Genomic DNA, 20,573 nt, shown 5'->3' on the forward strand with positions numbered 1-20,573 from the left:
GGCGGCGGCTCAGCGGAGCGCCACAGCCGGCAGCTCCGCTTCCTCCCACCGGTCCCAGTCCAGCGAGCGGTGAAAGCGACATGCCGGCGCCGCTCCGCTTTCACCGTTCGGCTGGATTGGGACCGGCTTGGTCGGCGGCGGGCGGGAGCCGCCAGCCTTCTCGGCTGAGGAGGAGGTTTCCCCTTGAAAGGGCTGCGGGTTGGAGGAGCTGCCGGGCCCCAGCTGGCCCGTCCTGTCTCTCTTGCGGCGAGTTCCTAAGAGCCGCAGGATACCCAGTTCAAAGCAACCAGCGGGCTCCTCCGTCCGTGCTCGCCCGGTCTCGACGTGGGGACGGCCGGGCTAACGCCTGGCGTTTGCCGGCTGGAAGCTTAACGCGGGGATGATGAGCCCAAGAGCGGAGCGGCTTTGAATTGCAACCTTGGCTGGAGTTTCGCTTCACCTTCCTGCATCGGTTGGCCTGAGGGCTTCAAGCGTAGCCGGGCTGCGTGGGGAAGGCTACGGGTCGACCCAACCAAACCCCTGGCTCTACACGGCTGGGCGGGCGGGAGAAAAGGGGTGGGTAGAAGGGGCTTGTAGGAAGGCTTCAGGCGCCCGAGCAGAGCTGGAGCTCCGGCCAGGCGGCTTTTCCGAATCGTTGAAGCTCCCCACATCCCTTCCCGGTGTGCCAGATGTGGAGCCCTGGCAAGGGCCGCCTGTGGATGATGGGGCTTGGAACTCTGCGGGTCTGGAAGATCCAGCTTTCACCGTTCGGGGAAACCCTCCCTCCCTCAGCCGAGAAGGCTGGCGGCTCCCCCGCCCCGCCGCGCGGACCCAAGCCGCCGCCGCCGCCTGGAAGAGGGGGGGGGTGGCCTTCACGCGCGGAGAGGGTGGGGGATGGTGGGGTTGAGGGGCGTGCAAGAGGAGCGAGTGTGGAGGAAGAGGAGGAGGCGTGCTCCTCTTGCACGCCCCTCAACCCCCCCACACAGCCGGCAGCTCCGCTTCCCTCCCTAGGGCACACAGGCGCGCACACACACGCACACACACACAAAAAGGCCTTTCCACGCTCACTCCTCTTGCACGCCCCTCAACCCCCCCACAGCCGGCAGCTCCGCTTCCCTCCCACCTTCCTCCTTGCCAAAGTCCGCGGTGCCCGAAGCCGTTCGCTGGCTCGCTCGCTCGCTCCCAGCGCAGGAGATCGGAGGACGGAGGCCAGGGCGAACGGGAACAGCCCACGCTCCGAAGAGGGAAAGGGAGCGAGTGGGTGGGTGGCTGGGACGAGACCCCCACCACAAACACACACACACACGCCCCGTGAGACGTCTTGCTTGCATGTCACACACACGCACCGCTCGCTGGGGGAAAAAAAAGGATGGATGGATGGATGGAAGTAAGGAAGGAAGGATGGATTGATGGATGGAGGCGACCGCTTTGAAGCGCAACCCTTCTCCCGCAACTAAGGGGGGGGTCAATGTTTTCCCCAATCCTAGGGTGTGGGGAAACAGTCATTCTTTCTTCCCTCCTAGTCTCTCCCGAGATCGCACTGCAGCGCCCATCATCCCCAGCCGGCAATCTGAGCTCGTGCCATGGCCGGCGTGGAGGGTGTGGTGGTGGTAAACCGGCCAGGAGAAAGCTTTCGCTCTTTTCGAGAGGTCCTCTTGGAAGGCTGCCTTGGAAAGGGAAAGTGGGGAGGGGGCAGAGATTTCTCCCTCAAAGGTCCCCTTGGAAGGCTGGGTTGGAAAGGGAAAGTGGGGAGGGGGCAGAGATTTCTTCCTCGGGTCCTTCTAGAGTCCTTGAGAAACTGATATCATACAAGGTTAATAAATTATACTCCTCCTCCTCATTGATGAGTTTTCATCCTGAAATTGATTGAAACAGTGTACCATCATATGCTGCCATAGTATAGTGTTAACAACATCTGTAAAGATGATATATGAGCATGACACTAAGTTTTTTCTATATTTCCCCCTTTATTGAAAAACTTCCATCATGCTTCTTTCTGAAAACAAAGGTCATTATAATATACCTCATTATATATTTGATTTGATGATATTTCAGTTAATAAATACCATTTAAGGTGTTAAGCTTCTTTTCTTTTTCAGCAGCAAAGAGAATTACAACTTTAAAGTACTTTATTACTTTATATTCATTTATTTTAAGTATAGATTTTAGATTTTTAAACAAATATGTTTAGAGCTTTTATATCTTTCAAGTTATTCAAATTATCCCTCAGCAGGTATATAATGGCATCCAATTCCAATATCATGTTGGGGCTTTTGAGCAAGGGAGGAGGTTTCCCCTTGAAAGGGCTGCGGGTTGGAGGAGCTGCCGGGCCCCCAGCGGGCCCGTCCTGTCTCTCTTGCGAGCGAGTTCCTAAGAGCCGCAAGGATACCCAGTTCAAAGCAACCCGCGGGGCTCCTCCGTCCCGTGCTCGCCCGGTCTCGACGTGGGGACGGCCGGGCTAACGCCTGGCGTTTTGCCGGCTGGAAGCTTAACGCGGGGATGATGAGCCCAAGAGCGGAGCGGCTTTGAATTGCAACCTTGGCTGGAGTTTCGCTTCACCTTCCTGCATCGGTTGGCCTGAGGGCTTCAAGCGTAGCCGGGCTGCGTGGGGAAGGCTACCGGGTCGACCCAACCAAACCCCTGGCTCTACGGCTGGGCGGGCGGGAGAAAAGGGGTGGGTAGAAGGGGCTTGTAGGAAGGCTTCAGGCGCCCCGAGCAGAGCTGGAGCTCCGGCCAGGCGGCTTTTCCGAATCGTTGAGCTCCCACATCCCTTCCCCGGTGTGCCAGATGTGGAGCCCCCTGGCAAGGGCCGCCTGTGGATGATGGGGCTTGGAACTCTGCGAGTCTGGAAGATCCAGCTTTCACCGTTCGGGGAAACCCTCCCTCCCTCAGCCGAGAAGGCTGGCGGCTCCCCCGCCCGGGCCCCCCCCCCCCCGCCGCCGGAGCCGCCGCCGCCGCCGCCGCCTGGAAGAGGGAGGAGGTGACCTTCACGCGCGGAGAGGGTGGGGGATGGTGGGGTTGAGGGGCGTGCAAGAGGAGCGAGCGTGGAGGAAGAGGAGGAGGCGCGCTCCTCTTGCACGCCCCTCAACCCCCCCACACAGCCGGCAGCTCCGCTTCCCTCCCTAGGGCACACAGGCGCGCACACACACGCACACACACACAAAAAGGCCTTTCCACGCTCACTCCTCTTGCACGCCCCTCAACCCCCCCACAGCCGGCAGCTCCGCTTCCCTCCCACCTTCCTCCTTGCCAAAGTCCGCGGTGCCCGAAGCCGTTCGCTGGCTCGCTCGCTCGCTCCCAGCGCAGGAGATCGGAGGACGGAGGCCAGGGCGAACGGGAACAGCCCACGCTCCGAAGAGGGAAAGGGAGCGAGTGGGTGGGTGGCTGGGACGAGACCCCCACCACAAACACACACACACACGCCCCGTGAGACGTCTTGCTTGCATGTCACACACACGCACCGCTCGCTGGGAAAAAAAAAAGGATGGATGGATGGATGGAAGTAAGGAAGGAAGGATGGATTGATGGATGGAGGCGACCGCTTTGAAGCGCAACCCTTCTCCCGCAACTAAGGGGGGGGTCAATGTTTTCCCCAATCCTAGGGTGTGGGGAAACAGTCATTCTTTCTTCCCCCCTAGTCTCTCCCGAGATCGCACTGCAGCGCCCATCATCCCCAGCCGGCAATCTGAGCTCGTGCCATGGCCGGCGTGGAGGGTGTGGTGGTGGTAAAACGGCCAGGAGAAAGCTTTCGCTCTTTTCGAGAGGTCCTCTTGGAAGGCTGCCTTGGAAAGGGAAAGTGGGGAGGGGGCAGAGATTTCTCCCTCAAAGGTCCCTCGGGAAGGCTGGGTGGGAAAGGGAAAGTGGGGAGGGGGCAGAGATTTCTTCCTCGGGTCCTTCTAGAGTCCTTGAGAAACTGATATCATACAAGGTTAATAAATTATACTCCTCCTCCTCATTGATGAGTTTTCATCCTGAAATTGATTGAAACAGTGTACCATCATATGCTGCCATAGTATAGTGTTAACAACATCTGTAAAGATGATATATGAGCATGACACTAAGTTTTTTCTATATTTCCCCCTTTATTGAAAAACTTCCATCATGCTTCTTTCTGAAAACAAAGGTCATTATAATATACCTCATTATATATTTGATTTGATGATATTTCAGTTAATAAATACCATTTAAGGTGTTAAGCTTCTTTTCTTTTTCAGCAGCAAAGTGAATTACAACTTTAAAGAACTTTATTACTTTATATTCATTTATTTTAAGTATAGATTTTAGATTTTTAAACAAATATGTTTAGAGCTTTTATATCTTTCAAGATATTCAAATTATGCCCTCAGCAGGTATATAATGGCATCCAATTCCAATATCATGTTGGGGCTTTTGAGCAAGGGAGGAGGAACGTGAGCACCGCCTTTCGCTGGCATTCCGGGATTTCCTTTGTTTAGAGCTGGGAATCCTCCTTCCCCTTTTGCACTCCCTCCTCCTCCTCTCTCTCTCTCTCTCTCTCTCTCACACACACACACACACACACACACACACAGACTTCTAAAGTCGATTGGCACAATGAAAGGCAAAGACCACAATTGTTTTAAGAAAGAAGCTTTAGCAGGGAGGGGGGATGGGAGGGTGTTTTAAGTTTTGGCAAACAGCCAGGCCAACTGTATTGGAGAAGGTCACACAACTGGCCTTAACATTTTAGCTGCTGTCTTTTTCCTCACACTTGGGTTTAATGATATTAGAGACCCTTATTGCCCTGCCAAAAAAAAAAAAAAAGCCACCCCAACGTCTATGAAAATTAACCTTCTCTGCCAAGAGACACTGTGCAGGGTATTTTCACTATTGGTGTGCATACAGGCTTAGATTTGTGCTGGGTTCTTAGTGCTTAGAGCACTGACCTTCAGAGGCACCCTGGTCCCTTGGAAGCTAAAGGAGGACTCATTTTCATGCTTGCAGTTGTATTGTCAATTTCTGTGAGACAATGTTGTTGAAGTAACTCACTCACTCATTCATTCATTCATTCATTCCTTGTGTGTCCAATCACACTTAGCCAATAAAAATTCTATTCTATTCTATTCTATTCATTCATTCATTCATTCATTTATTTTGTCAAATACATATTAAATAATTATATAAATATAAGCATGAATTGAATACATAAAAGGAATACAACTAAAGGGAACATTAGGACAGGGACGGTAGGCACGCTGGTGCTCTTATGCACGCCTTACAGACCTCTTAGGAATGGGGTGAGGTCAATACTAGATAGTCTTTGGTTAAGGCTTTGGGGATTTTGGGAAGAGACCACAGAGTCAGGTAGCACATTCCAGGCATTAACAACTCTGTTACTGAAGTCACATTTTCTGCAATCTAGATTGGAGAGGTTCACTTTTAAGTTTGAATCTATTGTGTTCTCGTGTATTGTTGTGGTTGAAGCTGAAGTAGTCATTGATAGGAAGTACATTGTAGCAGATAATTTTATGAGCTATGCTCAGGTCATACCAAAGGCGGCGTAGTTCTAAATTTTCTAAAGCTGGGAATCCTCCTTCCCCCTTTTGCACTTTTATTGTTTTTCGTTCAAATAAATATTCATGTTATTTTACTTGGCTCTATCTTTATTTTTTACATTGACCAGTAGCTGCCTCATTTCCCACCCTCGGCTTATACTCGAGTCAATAGTTTTTCCCAGTTTTTGTGGTAAAAATAGGTGCCTCGGCTTATATTCGGATCGGCTTATACTCGAGTATATACGGTAATTGCCAGCTACCTACTTAAATTATATTTTTAATTCCCAAAACATACCTAAATTGTTCTGCACTAAAAGTCATGAATTCAATCGTATTGTTTGTTTGCTTATTTGCGTAGGGAACATTTCTGAGCCTATCTGTTTTAATAGGTAGGTAAAGTTTCTTTTTTTTTATTTGCATTTATATCCCGCCCTTCTCCGAAGACTCAGGGCGGCTTACACTATGTTAGCAATAGTCTTCATCCTATTTGTATATTTATATACAAAGTCAACTTATTGCCCCCAACAATCTGGGTCCTCATTTTACCTACCTTATAAAGGATGGAAGGCTGAGTCAACCTTGGGCTGGTGGGACTAGAACCTGCAGTAATTGCAGGCAGCTGTGTTAATAACAGATTGTCTTACCAGTCTGAGCCACAGAGGCCCATAGCTTAGCTGGGAAACAAATCATAACGTTGCAAACCATTATTCACATGTCTTCACAGAATATTATATAGTTTGTCTAGATCTGGAAAGAAGCAAATTTATTGTAAACTTTCCACACGTGACAGTGAAATCAACTAAAATACTGATTACAAATAATGGCTTGACCAAGTAGCAGAAGGACATACCATTCGTCTCCAGGCAAAAGCTGGTGGTACCACAAAATAAACTATATAATAGGAAACGAAGCCAAAATATTCTGGGCTTTCGCATTCAAACAGACAAGCATCTGCCACAGAACATTCCAGATTTTAACAATTGTTGATAAGAAATGACTGGGTAGTAGGTGGATAAAAATGCCAAATCTAGACTAAATATCTGCTGGCTGTGTGACCAACTACAGTAATAATAATATTAAAAGAGTGAATTGAACTCTGAACCCAGAGTCTGCTTGAATCTCAGAAGTCTGGGAGTTGAAGATAAGGCTTAAAAAAAAAAAACCTCGAAGAAGAACCTGGTCTTAGCAAATAATAAGAAAACAAGGTCAGTGTTGCCTAACCTTGGTAGTTCCAAATAAATAAAACCCAGCTCCAGAAAGCTCAACAGTGGCTGTTTCAAAGCATCCTTTGAAGCTGCATCTAGTGCCAGGGTTTGTGGTCCTTCCTTCCTCTCCTTTTTCTCTCTCTCCCTCCCTCCTTATCTCATTCACTTTCTCTTTCCTTCCCTCTTTCTCCCTTCCCTTCCCTTCCCTTCCCTTCCCTTCCTCCCTCTTTCTTTCTTCCTTCCTTCCTTCCTTCCTTCCTTCCTTTCTTCCTTTCTTTCTTTCTCTCTCTCTCTCTCTCTCTCTCTCTCTCTCTCTCTCTTTCTTTCTTTTCTTTCTTGTCTCCCTTCTCTCTCTCTCTCTCTCTCTTCTCTCTCTCCCCACTTCCCTTTGGATGAAGCTGACTACTTACCGCCCCTCCCTCCTCCCCCATATCTCGTTCACTTCCCTTCCATTCCCTCTTTCTCCCTTCCCTTCCTCCCTCCTTCTCTGTCTTTCCTCTTTCTTTCTCCCTTCCCACCTACCTACCTACCTACCTCCCTACCTACCTACCTACCTTCTTTCTTTCTTTCTTTCTTTCTTTCTTTCTTTCTTTCTTTCTTTCTTTCTTTCTTTCTTTCTTTCTTTCTTTTTCTTTCTTTTCTTTTCTTTCTTGTCTCCCTTCTCTCTCTTTCCTACTTTCTCTCTCCCCCCCCCCTTCCCTTTGGATGAAGATAGTGTACTTACCACCCCTCCCCCGCTCTTCCCTTCCCGTTCGTTCTTTATCAGGGAGGCACGATCAGGTACAGGGGAGTTTCCACCCCATCCCGCTTCTTCTAACAAGCGTTTGGCTTTCCTAAAGCCATTTATTGGCAGCTAGCCGATTGGTTGGCGGCTAACTGTCCCAGGTGGCAAAAAGTCCAGGACGAACCCTCCTTTGGTGAATTTGCGACACTGAAGCACATGGGGACGGAGGGGTTGTGTCCCATTGCCCAGGGCGAATGGGGGGGGGGGCGTGTCAGCCGAGGAGAAAAGTCAGAGGAGAATCGCCTGAGGAGGAACGCTGGGGGAGAAAGGAGGTGCGGCCAAGGGTAGGAGATGAAAAGTCCCATTCCGGGCTGGAGACATTTAGGAGTTGAAGTCCACACATCTGCAGTTTATTGAAGTCAGGAAGCACTGCTCTAATTGTTCTGCTTCTTTGACTTCCCGCTTCTCCTTTCACAGTCAGAGTAAAATCGTGACTGCTGGGCTAACTTCTTCACCGTAGGCAGTAATGTGGAATGTTAGATTTCTTTAGGACTAGCCTTTGTAAAACATGATTTATCGCTCGGCAGGTATATGAATCTGGTTATTGTGGCTTATCTAACAAACAAGCAAGACTTATTATGATGTGCAATTCCGCACACTGTATGGGACAAGGAGGGAAGAATTGCTAACTGGGAACCGGTGTTGTTTCCTTCCTTGGCAGAGAATACATTTTACCTTTTAGTTTAGTTTAGTTTTATTGTCATTGCACATGGTACAATGAAATTAAATGCCATCTTCAGTGTACATTATAACTATAAAAATAAAAACGCAAACATACATCCTTTACATTCTATATAGTTGAAATTGTAAACCTGATATTGCACTATACTGTAGAATTCAATATAGTGACTGCCCTGGGATAGAAGCTGTTTTTTAGCCTATTTGTCCTTGTTTTTATTGCCCTGTACCGTCTGCCAGATGGTAACAGTTTTAAAAAAAAGGGGGTGGCCAGGATGAGATGGATCTTTAAGAATGTTTTGAACTTTCTTAAGGCAGCGGGAGCTATAAAGCTCTTCCGAAGAGGGGAGAGGGCAACCAGTGATCCTCTGGGCAATGACATTGACCCTCTGGAGTGCTGTCCTATCTGCCACTGTGCAGTTGGCAAACCATACACAGGTGCAGTAAGTTAAAACGCTCTCTATGGTGCAGCAGAAGGCCACTAGCAGCTTTCATTCAGTTGCTGTTTCCTGAGAAGTCTCAGGTAGTATAATCTCTGCTGGGTTCTTTTGACCAGTGCTACAGTGTGAGTGCCCCAGGTCAGGTCCTCTTTTATGATAACATCCAGAAACTTAAAACTGACCACTTGCTCCACTTGGTCTCCAATGAGAAGCAAGGGCTGGATTTTGGGGGAAGGGTTAGGGTTAGGGGAATGGTATTGGATTTCCTGCTTGAACAGACGGTTGGACTAGAAGACCTCCAAGGTCCCTTCCAACTTTGTTATTCTGTTAAAATGTTGTCAGCTTGTAATTGGCTTCTTGTATGTATTTTACCTTTTGGGGAAAAGGGCATGAGAAGGGCCGTTCGGTTTACTGTATTAGATAGTGAAAAATAAGGATATGGGGAAATTTATTTTATTTATGTATTCATTTAGAAAATTTAGAAATTAATATATTTAGGAAATTTATATTGTCACCTATTGGCACGTGGGAACTCAAGGTGGATTACACAATATAAAAGAAATAAAAATAATAAAAAAATGAAAATAATAATAACCCCCAACCTCCTAGGGTATAATCAGGATGGATGATCTACTTAAGATAGGCTGGTCTTTCTTGTCTTGATTCTTTTATTTTCTGTGTTTTATGCTAAATATACTTATTTTTGTTTCTAGACAAATACATCGTCTTGGCTAAGAAACTGAAGGCATTCCAAATTCAAAAACTTGAGCCTGAAAAACTGCACAATCCTAGATGTCACATGGGAATTTGAAATTACTGAGGATACGACTCTATCCCATTTAAATTTTTGGGAAAGATGATAAACTTAAAAAAAGAAATCTATTATATTTTAAAAATGCAAACTTTTAAAAAAATCCTATTTGAAATACACAAAGAGGGTGCGGTGTGGGTGAGAGACAGGAAACAAATGTTTAAAAACTCCACAAGAAAAAGAAAAACTTAAAAAACCTGAACTAAACTAAAAACTCATAAACAAAGAACCCATAAAACTACTTTATTTCTAATCCTAAATATTTAAAAGGCCATTAAGACTGAATACATATTTCACCTATCCAATCATCCATCCATTCCTTCTCAGGCTATTAAATAATAATACAATTTTCTTATATTTCATCATTATGATTCCATTTTAAAGAATGAATCAAACCTAAACCACATGGAATTGTATTGTCTAGCCTAGTCTTTTCTTTGGTACAAAGCTAATTCTACGGCTGAGAGCTGACAGATGTTAAATGAATTTTTAGAGTCTGGGAGACCAGCATTTTTCCACGAGTACATAATCACCATTTTTTTGCAGCTGTCCGTTCTTGATGTATCTGGTTCTTCTTAGACCAAAATGTTTCAAATTTGAGTGATATAGTTTAACAAAACATTAACATTGTTAACCCCTAATTGCTTTCCACACACCTGGCTTATATAGCAACTGTATTTAACTGGTAATAATTACAAATTAACCAAATTCCTGCTGTAATTAGAATAGAATAGAATAGAATAGAATAGAATAGAATAGAATAGAATAGAATAGAATAGAATAGAATTTTTTATTGGCCAAGTGTGATTGGACACACAAGGAATTTGTCTTGGTGTGTATGCTCTCAGTGTACATAAAAGAAAAGATATGTTCATCAAGAAGTCTAAGGTACAATACTTAATGATAGTCATAGGGTACAAATAAGCAATCAGGAAACAACCAATATCAATATAAATTGTAAGGATACAAGCAACAAAGTTACAGTCATACAGTCATAAGGGCCGGAATAGCTCAGGCTGTAAGGAGCCTGTTATTAGAACACAATAGTCTGCAATTACTGCAGGTTCAAGCCCGGCCCAAGGTTGACTCAGCCTTCCATCCTTTATAAGGTAGGTAAAATGAGGACCCAGATTGTTGGGGGGGCAATAAGTTGACTTTGTAAATATACAAATAAAATGAGACTATTGCCTTATACACTGTAAGCCGACCTGAGTCTTCAGAGAAGGGCGGGATATAAATGTAAATAAAAAAAAAATAAGTGGAAGGAGATGGGTGATGGGAACAACGAGAAGATTAATAGTAGTGCAGATTTAGTAAATAGTTTTGACAGTGTTGAGAGAATTATTTTTTTAGCAGAGTGATGGTGTTCGGGAAAAAACTGTCCTTATGTCTAGTTGTTGGTGTGCAGTGCTCTGTAGAGTCGTTTTGAGGGTAGGAGTTGAAACAATTGATGTCCAGGATGTGAGGAGTCTGTAAATATTTTCAGAGCCCTCTTTTTGACTTGTACAGTATATAGGTCCTCAGTGGAAGGCAGGTTGGAAGTTTATAAGAAGAGGCTGGATAACCATTTGTCTGAAGTGGTGTAGGGTTTCCTGCCTAAGCAGGGGGTTGGACTAGAAGACCTCCAAGGTCCCTTCCAACTCTGTTATTCTATTCTATTCTATTCTATTCTATTCTATTCTATTCTATTCTATTCTATTCTATTCTATTCTATTCTATTCTATTCTATTTATAGAGTCAGCTATAGCTAGTCAGTTAATAGATGTCCCCATAATATATTAACTTCTCCCTGGCTCAGTTAAGTATGTTGTTGGAACAGGGACAAGTTGAGATACATGGATTAAAACCACTTACACTCTAGTAAATTGTGAGCCCAAGTATTGACCTTCTATGCTTGCCCAATGAACTTGGTAGCGCTGTGGTTAGAATGCAGTACTGCAGGCTAATTTTGCCCACTGCCAGGAGTTCGATCCTCATCAGCTCAAGCTTGACTCAGCCTTCCATCCTTCTAAGGTCAGTAAAATGAAGTCCCAGGTTTTTAGGGTCAATATGCTGACTCTGTAAACCACTTAGAGAGGGGTGTAAAGTACTGTGAAGTGGTATGTAAGTCTTAAGTGCTATTGCTATGCCCTGGTTGAGTGTGGCTTCTAACGCTGTTGAGTTGAGAGGGAGTTTGTTCTCTAGATATACTCAGAAATGAGTTTCTGAGCCACTCGCTTGTTATTTGATGCAAAATACTCAAAAGTTGTCTCAGTGGGAAGAAGAGAGATGTGGCAACTGCTGGAGTTTGGCTTTTTTTCTCCCTGGGTGACGTTATGTAACATCTTGTGTCTTAGCAACAATGGTAAAATATCCGCTAATTCCCAAGCATTCCTGTTCTTGTGGGTGACAGATACTTGTCTATCTCTGCCAGATCAAAAATGTGAGGATTATGCAACCAGTCAGCTCTGTGTAACCACACTCCTTTGCGCCTGGGTCATTGGCGCTGCCGAAAAACAGCCAACACAAAGGGGTCACATCCGGATGATAAAGCTGGAGTGCAATCCAGAGCTTCATTTGTATGGTTTCTGTCTCAAATGCAGATGGTTCTCTCAAGGCAAATCCCTTCTGACAACAGCTTTTCCTTATAGGATGTAAAAAAAAAAAAGATTTGGGAGAAGACTAGCAGTCCTTTGTACTGGTGCATGTGTTTTGTGTCTGCGGCCCCCGAGCCGGGCCTGCTGCCAGAAAGTGACTTGGACAGTGAGGGGGAAGGGCCGTCAGGACTTACCTCGGAAGCACCAGCTTGCCTGGCTCAGCTCCAGGAGCCAGAAACAGGCCAGGTGGAAGAGATAACGAGGCCTCCATCCCCTGACTCTTCCCCACCCCCAGGCCACGCCTGCAGACCCAGCTGACAGCAATCAGGCTTGGTTTCATAGGCAGGAGAGGAGGGAACAACAGGAGCAAGGGTGGGGCAGGCCTAGGAAGTGCTGAGTCATGGAGCCACACCCCACAGGATATAAAAGGCAGCCAGAGCTGCTGTGTCTCTTTGTAACAGACAAATCCACTGATTAAGAGCTGAAGTTTGTTTCTAGGTGACTCACCAGTGTCGTGGAAGATAACGGAGGCTCTTGGCAGACGCTGGCTATTCTGCTGCCAGAGCTGATAGTGACGGCTAATTAAGCCATCATTCGGACGGAGGCGAGGGAGGACAACAATGCGTTTCCATAAGACACTTCGTCTATTATGCATTTTTCTCTGAGATTCTGGAAACAACCTGGCTTTCCATGCTCACCTTGGATTGTGTCGTGTCCTACTCCTCCGCTGACGGCCGGGTCAGGGAAATCCGAATCAGGCGTGCCTCTGCAGCTCTGCCAAAGTCCTAGCAAAGTCCTCAGGGCAGGCAGGAGACCAGAAAGTGACTTCAGCAACATATGTTTAGACTTTGCCTGACTCAGAGAATGCCAGAAAGCAGGTCCTTTATATAGGCCATGGGGTGTGGCTCCATGACTCAGCACTTATCCAGGCCTGCCCCTCCCTTCCTTCTGTTGCCTCCGTCTATCAAGTCTTCTGACGCGAGGGTCACTCCAGTCTGCAGCTGTTGGCAATTGACCTCCCTCAGGCTCACATGCTGTGGAGGAGGGGGAGGGGTCTAGTTGCTCCGTTTGCCTGGGCATGGAGCCAGAGCTGGGGGCTGGAGATACTTCCTCCTCTTCAGCCTGTCTGGGCATGGAGCCAGGGCTGGGGCAGGGAGGCATACTAGGACATTCCTCCGTGTTCGGAAGCAGATAAGAAGGCCCCGGCTGTGGTGAGATCGGACAAGACACAACAGATTGTTTTATCATCCCCACTGCCAGAGGTGGTCTTCAGCTGGTTCGGACCAGTTCACCTGAACTGGTAGCAGACATCACAGGTGGGCCTTCCCACCAGCTCTATGCCGTCCTATTCAGACACGTTTTTGAGGCCAGGCCAGGGGTGAAAGGTAAAATTTGTTACTACTGGTTCTATGGGTGTGGCTTGGTGGGGGGAGGGGTAATGTGACTGGGTGGGTGTGGCCAACTTTTTTTTTTTTTTACTTTTAAAAGCATTTTTTCGACAACCTCTTCAGCCGAAGAGGTTGTCGAAAAAATGCTTTTAAAAGGCTCCTCTGATGATCCCAGCTGAGTTGCCTGATCGTCAAAGGCTTTTGTTTTCTTTTAAAAGCATTTTTTTTGCCTTTAAAAAAAAAACTTCTCATGATCAGGCAAGTCAGCTGGAATTGTCAGAGCCTTATAAAAGCATTTTTTTTTTACAACCTCTTCAGCCGATGAGGTTGTAGAAAAAATGTTTTTAAAAGAATTTTTTTCCTTGAAGACGTTTTGCTTCTCATGCAAGAAGCTTCTTTGGTTCTGACTTGAAGAACCGAAGAAGCTTCTTGGATGAGAAGCGAAAGGTCTTCAAAGTTGTCTTTTGAAAAAGCACCTTTGGGACAATCATGACTGAGAATCTCTATAGTCAGGGTCACGCCGGGTTAGTACATGGATAGTACGTGCCCAGAGAATTCTGATGGCATGGTAAGCAAGACTGGAAAGTCGGAAAACTCATCCAGCTGAAAAAAATAGCAACCTACCTTCATAATCTCCAGAAATTAAACTCAACTATAAAACATCTCCTCCTTTATCTTTTATTATTCTTTTTATTCTTAATAAGTTCCCTGTCGCTATCACGTATACTGACATTAAGCAGTGCAAAGCACTCTTAGGTTAAGAATAGTTTAAGCAGAAGAATAATGCAGACAATCTTGTTTGATGGGGGAAATCCTAGCACAGGGGTCTGCAAATTTGGCTCTTTTAAGACTTGTGGACTTCAACTCCCAGAGTATCTCAGCCAGCAAAGCTGGCTGAGGATCTCTGGGAGTTGAAGTCCACAAGTCTTAAAAGAGCCAAGTTTACAGACCCCTGTCCTACCAATTCAAATTTCCCAGCATTGGACAAACAACATAGAAGGACCAGATTTTGTTTACTGCAATTAAAGCTCTAGGCAAATCAGAGGTTATCAATTGATCTATAAAACGCCATAAGGAGGACATCTATGCATTTTTGACCTAATCTATTTTGCAAGATTGTTGTGAATATATCAAGTTGGGACGAGGAACACTTTCATGTCACTTTTGGAGGATGAGGAGATGATGATGATGATGATGATGATGATGATGATGATGATGATGATGATGATGATGATGATGATGGAGGAGGAGATGATGATTTTGGAGGAGAAGAAGATGATGATTTTGGAGGAGGAGGAGATGATGGTGGTGATGATGGAGGTGGAGGAGATGATGGTGGTGGTGTTGGTAATGGAGGAGGAAGAAATGATGATGGTGATGGAGGAGGAGGAGGAGGAGGAGGAGGAGGAGGAGGTGGTGGAGGAGGAGAGATCTCTCCAACAGGCAACTTCTCATGGGCCAAATTCTTTGAAATCTGCTGCTTCTTTATGAGAAACCATTTCTTTCCATTGCTTTGCTCTCGGCTTCTGTTTTCCATCGCTCAGTAGGCAAGCTTCCAAAAGACAATTTCATAGCCCCAGTAAGATTTGGATAGAGAGCTGGCTGGACCCCCCAAAGATGTTCCCCCCTCCCCCCATAACTAACCTGGGAATCATTCTTTTCTCAATGCTCATTCAGCAACCCTGTCCTTTTGGTGTGTATTTAAGGTCTGGAAGGGATTCCTTTCCTGTTTTGTCAAGTTTCCCAGCTGTTTGTGGCTCCAATCTTGCATGTGGGTGTAATGCAGCATCTGGGAACAGACAGTTTGGCAAGATTCCCTGACCCTGGGCTTCCCAGTCTTCATGTGTATGACTTCTTTGCAATTGCCTTGGGAGAACGATAGCTTGAAACTGGCTGGAACTAAGGAAAACCCGGTGAAAAGTTGGGTTTGGGGGTTTCTATAGGCCCACTTTGTTTTAAACAGGAGAAAGCAAAGGTACAATATTTGCGAACCTCATTTCTCAAATCAGCTGCTTAAATGAGCGAGTGGCTTTGCAGGAATCCACTCTTATCCGTCAGCGTTGTCAATATTGTGGCTATTGTGTCATTCTTTTCCTTTGGATTTTTAACCTGAACCTGACAGAAAAGAGTAATATGCCTTTTTCATTGAAGTTAGCCAACCTGCCCAGCAGTCCATTTCCTTTCTTTCTTTCCTTTTTTGTTTTTTTTGAGCTAATAGCTACCCCAGAAAAATTGTCTGCATTAGCAAAAATAAATAAGTTTACTCTGTCTGACATATAGCTGTGCAGCAGGATAGCTGTGCAATGGAATGGGGGTGCAAGTGAATGTCAGCCTTTGGGTTCCCTTGATTTCCCAGGATCCGTGGGTTTTTTTTTAATGATAGTTTTACCGACTTTTACGTGAACGGTAGCCATTGTAACTATGGAATGCTTACAAGTTTCAATCTAAGTGATCCAAACTATATTCAGAAGAAAATCGGAAAGCAGTAAAATGACATAAAGAAAAAAAAAAGTGGCGGGGGGGGGGAGTGGAAGGGGAAGAAACTAAGAAGATAAATTAAAATGAAACACCAAAAGCTTGCTTACTTCGTTTTGTCAAAATGAACAAGCAGTATGTGCTTGCTCTATGGCCTTCTGCATTATTGGAATGTCTTCTGCGGCTGGCCAACCGAAGCAAGATGTGGCTTCCAACCACATCTCTTTCTTATGAAAATATATATATATATATATAAATTTTATTCTTGGCTAGAGAGTGAGGGGTGTTAGGACCCTTTCATTTCTTCTTTTTGCTTTGCTTCAAAGAGATTAACATTTTCCAGCGTTGCAATGAACAACTAGGAGATAGGATTCTAGGCAGGGGTGAAATTCACTTACCTTTCCTACCGGTTCGCAAATGTGCGTGCGCCGCGCATGCGCAAAACCTTCTGCACATGTGCAGAAGCTGAAATCGTCAAGAAAAAAAGGAATGTCATGACGTCTGGGCAGGTGGGCGGAGCCCAGAGATGGGTTTCAGCAGGTTCTGACCAGTTCTGGAGAACCGGTAGTGGAAATTTTGAGTAGTTCGGAGAACCGGTAGTAAAAATGCTGACTGGCCCCGCCCCCCATCTATTCTCTGCCTCTCGAGTCCCAGCTGATCGGGAGGGAATGGGGATTTTGCAGTATCCTTCCCCTGGATTGGGGAGGGAATGGAGATTTTATAGTATCCTTCCCCTGCCACGCCCACCAAGCCACACCCACCAAGCCATGCCACACCCACCAAGCCACACCCACAGAACTGGTAGTAAAAAAATTTGAAATCCACCACTGACGGAGCCTCCCGCAGCCAGTTTGCCCAGAGCCGGATAGAACCAGCTGAATTTCACCCCTGATTCTAGGGTTCTTGACATTTCTGTCTCTCCCTCCCTCCTTCCTTCCCTTTTGTGCAGGTATATATTATATAAAAGTTCTTGTTCAGTGAATTATTTAGTAGATGTACTGTATGTAGGCACATCAGTTCTTGAACTTCCTTGAAATGTGTTAATGTTAACTGGCTTTTACTAATATTTTTCCAACATGTTCGATATACATCCTCGGCCTTTCCTGCTGAATTATTATCTTTGTTGTCAATGAACTACGATTGAACTAAAACTGACATTTCTCTTACTTTCTTTTTCTGTAGCGCATGCTTGATGTTACTAGCCAATAGAATTGCTCAGATTCAGTTCGGCTTCCTCATTTTCCTTTTTTAGACCCTTTCCGAGTTATTTTTTTTAAATCTTTAAATGTTTTAGACCCAGATTCCCAAGTTATATTCCTTGCAAATTCAGGACACTCCCCTTCTCTTCCCCCCAAAATAACATACATGAGCCATCTGAAAGTCTCTTAGGAATGTAGGAAAAACGAAAGCAACCAATTGCTTGTCTACTTTCCCACCTCCCAAAATAATAGGTGTGAATTATGAATATCACCACAGTTCTTTCTTTCCTTTCCAGCTACATGAATGATAATGTGTTTGTTACTCTAGTGCAGAGTTCTTCAAACCTGGCAGCTTTAAGACTTGTGGACTTCAACTCCCAGAATTCTCCAGCCAGCTATGCTGAAGCTGAAGTCCTCAAGTCTTAAAGCTGCCAAGTTTGGGGACCCCTGCTCTAGTGGGAAAGAGAAGCTCCTTATTACTAGGCTAAGCCAAAAGCTAACAGTGTTTAAAAGTGGGGATATCTTCCCCGGATATGTTCCTCATGGATTTCTGGCCCCAGGGTTTCAGTTCACAGACTTTTTTCCTGTAATGTTTAGATTTCAGTAAAAGGCATTAATAAGACACATGGCTGAAGAGGATTAGAAATTTCAGGGTTTTTTTGTTTGTTTGGGAGGAGGGTGCTTGTTAATAAAACAAGGCTGAAGATCTGAGCTTAGTACGATGGCCATGGAAATCCCTTCCTTGCATGGAACTCTCCATACAGTAAAGGGGAAATTTTTGCAGCTCAGGGTTGAAAGGAGGGGTCCTTGGTGCTCCCTGAGCTTCCTTGCTTTCTTGCAGACGTTTTGTGACCCAAACTAGGTAACCTCATCAATGCTAGTGGTTGATGAGGTTACCTAGTTTGGGTAACGAAACGTCTGCAAGAAAACAAGCACGCTCAGAGAGCATCAAGGACCCATCATCTCTTCACTTTCTCAGGAAAGTGAAGTCCCTTCTTTTATTAAATGTGTTTAATCGTTTGGTTCCTCTAAGGAGTCAGGATACCACTCGTGGTTCTCTTCTTGCTAATCTATTCTTCCTAACGTGAACTGCATAGGATATGTGGGGGAACCCTCTGCCTTCCTTGTCTAATGTTGGCTTCCTTGAATTGGAAAAAAGAAGGAACTGTTCACCAAGACTGATACTCTCCATTAACGGATGTAGAAGTGCTGCGGTTATAAATGAAATATCTACATCTTTTGGTTCTGGAGGACTCCACCCGCACACCCATGGTTCTCCAATGCTCACTCGGTGCATTTTTTTAACCTGCAGCCATGAATAATGCAGTGGGATTGTGTGTTGGTTCTATGCTTATCTATTTTTTTCTTTTCAAGGAGACTTTGCTATGTTAAGGTGGGAATCTTTTGCTTCTGTTACCATGACACCCTGTTGCTCATAGGTACAAATCAAACGAAGAGTATGTGTATGTGCGAGGCCGTGGACGAGGGAAGTATGTATGTGAGGAGTGTGGAATTCGCTGCAAGAAACCCAGCATGCTGAAGAAACACATTCGCACGCACACAGACGTCAGGCCCTATGTCTGCAAGTACTGTAACTTTGCTTTTAAAACCAAAGGTAAGCACCAGTCAGCGCTGAGCTCATCTTCCTAGTGCATTGGCTTGCTGGTTGACATTCCTTCGGGGGCAGCAGCAGGCAGGGGCTTAAAGCTCATTTGGAGAAGGCCTAGAACCTTAAAAGTGGCTGAAGTTGGCTGAAGCATGACGCCAAAAGCAAAGCTGTCGTCCGCTGGGTAATCAGGTCACAAGGAAACCTTTGACTGGAGTATGCCTTTAGCACAGGTCGTCCTCGGCTTACGACCACAATGGAGCCCAAATTTTCTGTTTTGCTAAGTGAGACGTCTGTTAGGTGAGTTTTGCCCCGTTTTACGACCTTTCTTGCCACTGTTGTTAAGGGAAACACTGCAGTAGGTAAGTTAGTAAACCCGGTTGTTATTAATAAGCTGGCTTCTTCCCCATTGATTTTTTTTTTCCATTTATATCCTGCCCTTCTCCGAAGACTCAGGGCGGCTTACAGTGTATAAGGCAATAGTCTCATTCTGTTTGTATATTTACAAAGTCAACTTATTGCCCCCCAACAATCTGGGTCCTCATTTTACTTACCTTATAAAGGATGGAAGGCTGAGTCAACCTCGGGCCGGGCTTGAACCTGCAGTAATTGCAGGCTACTGTGTTCTAATAACAGGCTCCTTACAGCCTGAGCTATCCACGGCCCTGAGCTATCCATGGCCCTTTTGATTGTGAGAAGGTCTCCAAAGGTCCCGTGACCTTTTTTTTTTTTTTTAATTTATATCCCGCCCTTCTCCGAAGACTCAGGGCGGCTTACACTGTGTTAAGCAATAGTCTTCATCCATTTGTATATTATATACAAAGTCAACTTTTATTGCCCCCAAAAATCTGGGTCCTCATTTTACCTACCTTATAAAGGATGGAAGGCTGAGTCAACCTTGGGCCTGGTGGGACTTGAACTTGCAGTAATTGCAAGCAGCTGTGTTAATAACAGACAGACTTAGTCTGCTGAGCCACCAGAGGCCCATTGGGACAGGACAATGGTCATAAATAGGAACCGGTGGCCAAGCGCCTGGATTTTGACCACATGTTGCAAAGGTCGGAACTGTGAAAAACAGTCATAAGTCACATTTTTCAGTGCTGAAAAATGGTCACTAAATTAACTTTTGTAAGTTGAGAACTAACGTTTGAGGCCGGGGAGATCAGAACCAGTGGCTGCCAAGCTAGAGAAAGCTATTTTGACATACAGTAGTGGCCAAAATTGTGGAAACCTTTTGGGGAAAGTGTATTTTCTAAAACTAGCTAATATCACCACATTTTTTGGAGTACTACCATCAAATGACATATCAATGGAAAGATAATTGAATCAAGAATGTAATGCAATAACTTTTGTGAAGAATTTTTCCTATTAGAATAGCAGTTACAGTATAAAGAAGAAAAGTGAAACACGTAGAAAAAACAAGATATACAAAAATGATCACCATGTCAGTTAATAATTGGGTAACCTTTAGCATGATTTCCGGCCTTACAACGTCTTCCCATGGAATGAACCAAGTCTTTGAGTTCTGCAACTGTTATAATGTCAAACCAAGATTGAATGATTGCTTTATTAACTGGGTTTTATTGCTGGGTCACTTCTAACTAACAAGTTTCTTTAGTTGGCTCCATAGATTTTCAATTGGGTTAAGATCTGGGCTATTCCCAGGCCATTCCAGCAGTGGAATAGGATTATCTTGAAACCCCCCCCAAAAGTGGTGTTATTAGCCATCAAACCTCAAAAATACACTTTTCCCAAAAGATTTCCACAATTTTGGCCACTGCTGTAAATCACTCTTGTTCCTTCACTGAAAGCATATTTGAACAATGAACATCTATGTCATGTATTCACTAATTGAACATGCAATCAAACAGTATTTTGTTACATCCAAAGCCATGTTTCTATAGGTCCGATAAGGATTA

At 45.1% G+C, this 20,573-nt stretch overlaps 1 protein-coding gene across 2 annotated transcripts in view; it reads left to right on the forward strand.

The window, feature by feature from the left end:
* HIVEP3 (HIVEP zinc finger 3) overlaps window positions 1-20,573 on the forward strand; it is a 258,006-nt gene that overhangs the window by 217,832 nt on the left and 19,601 nt on the right. For both annotated transcript variants that reach the window (XM_058195714.1, XM_058195715.1), the window contains one exon: window positions 18,488-18,663. In XM_058195714.1, coding sequence (XP_058051697.1) covers window positions 18,488-18,663 — 176 coding nt within the window. The remainder of the gene's footprint in view (window positions 1-18,487; window positions 18,664-20,573) is intronic.

The sequence above is a fragment of the Ahaetulla prasina genome, chromosome 10 (assembly GCF_028640845.1).
Source record: "Ahaetulla prasina isolate Xishuangbanna chromosome 10, ASM2864084v1, whole genome shotgun sequence".
Taxonomy (NCBI): Eukaryota; Metazoa; Chordata; class Lepidosauria; order Squamata; family Colubridae; genus Ahaetulla; species Ahaetulla prasina.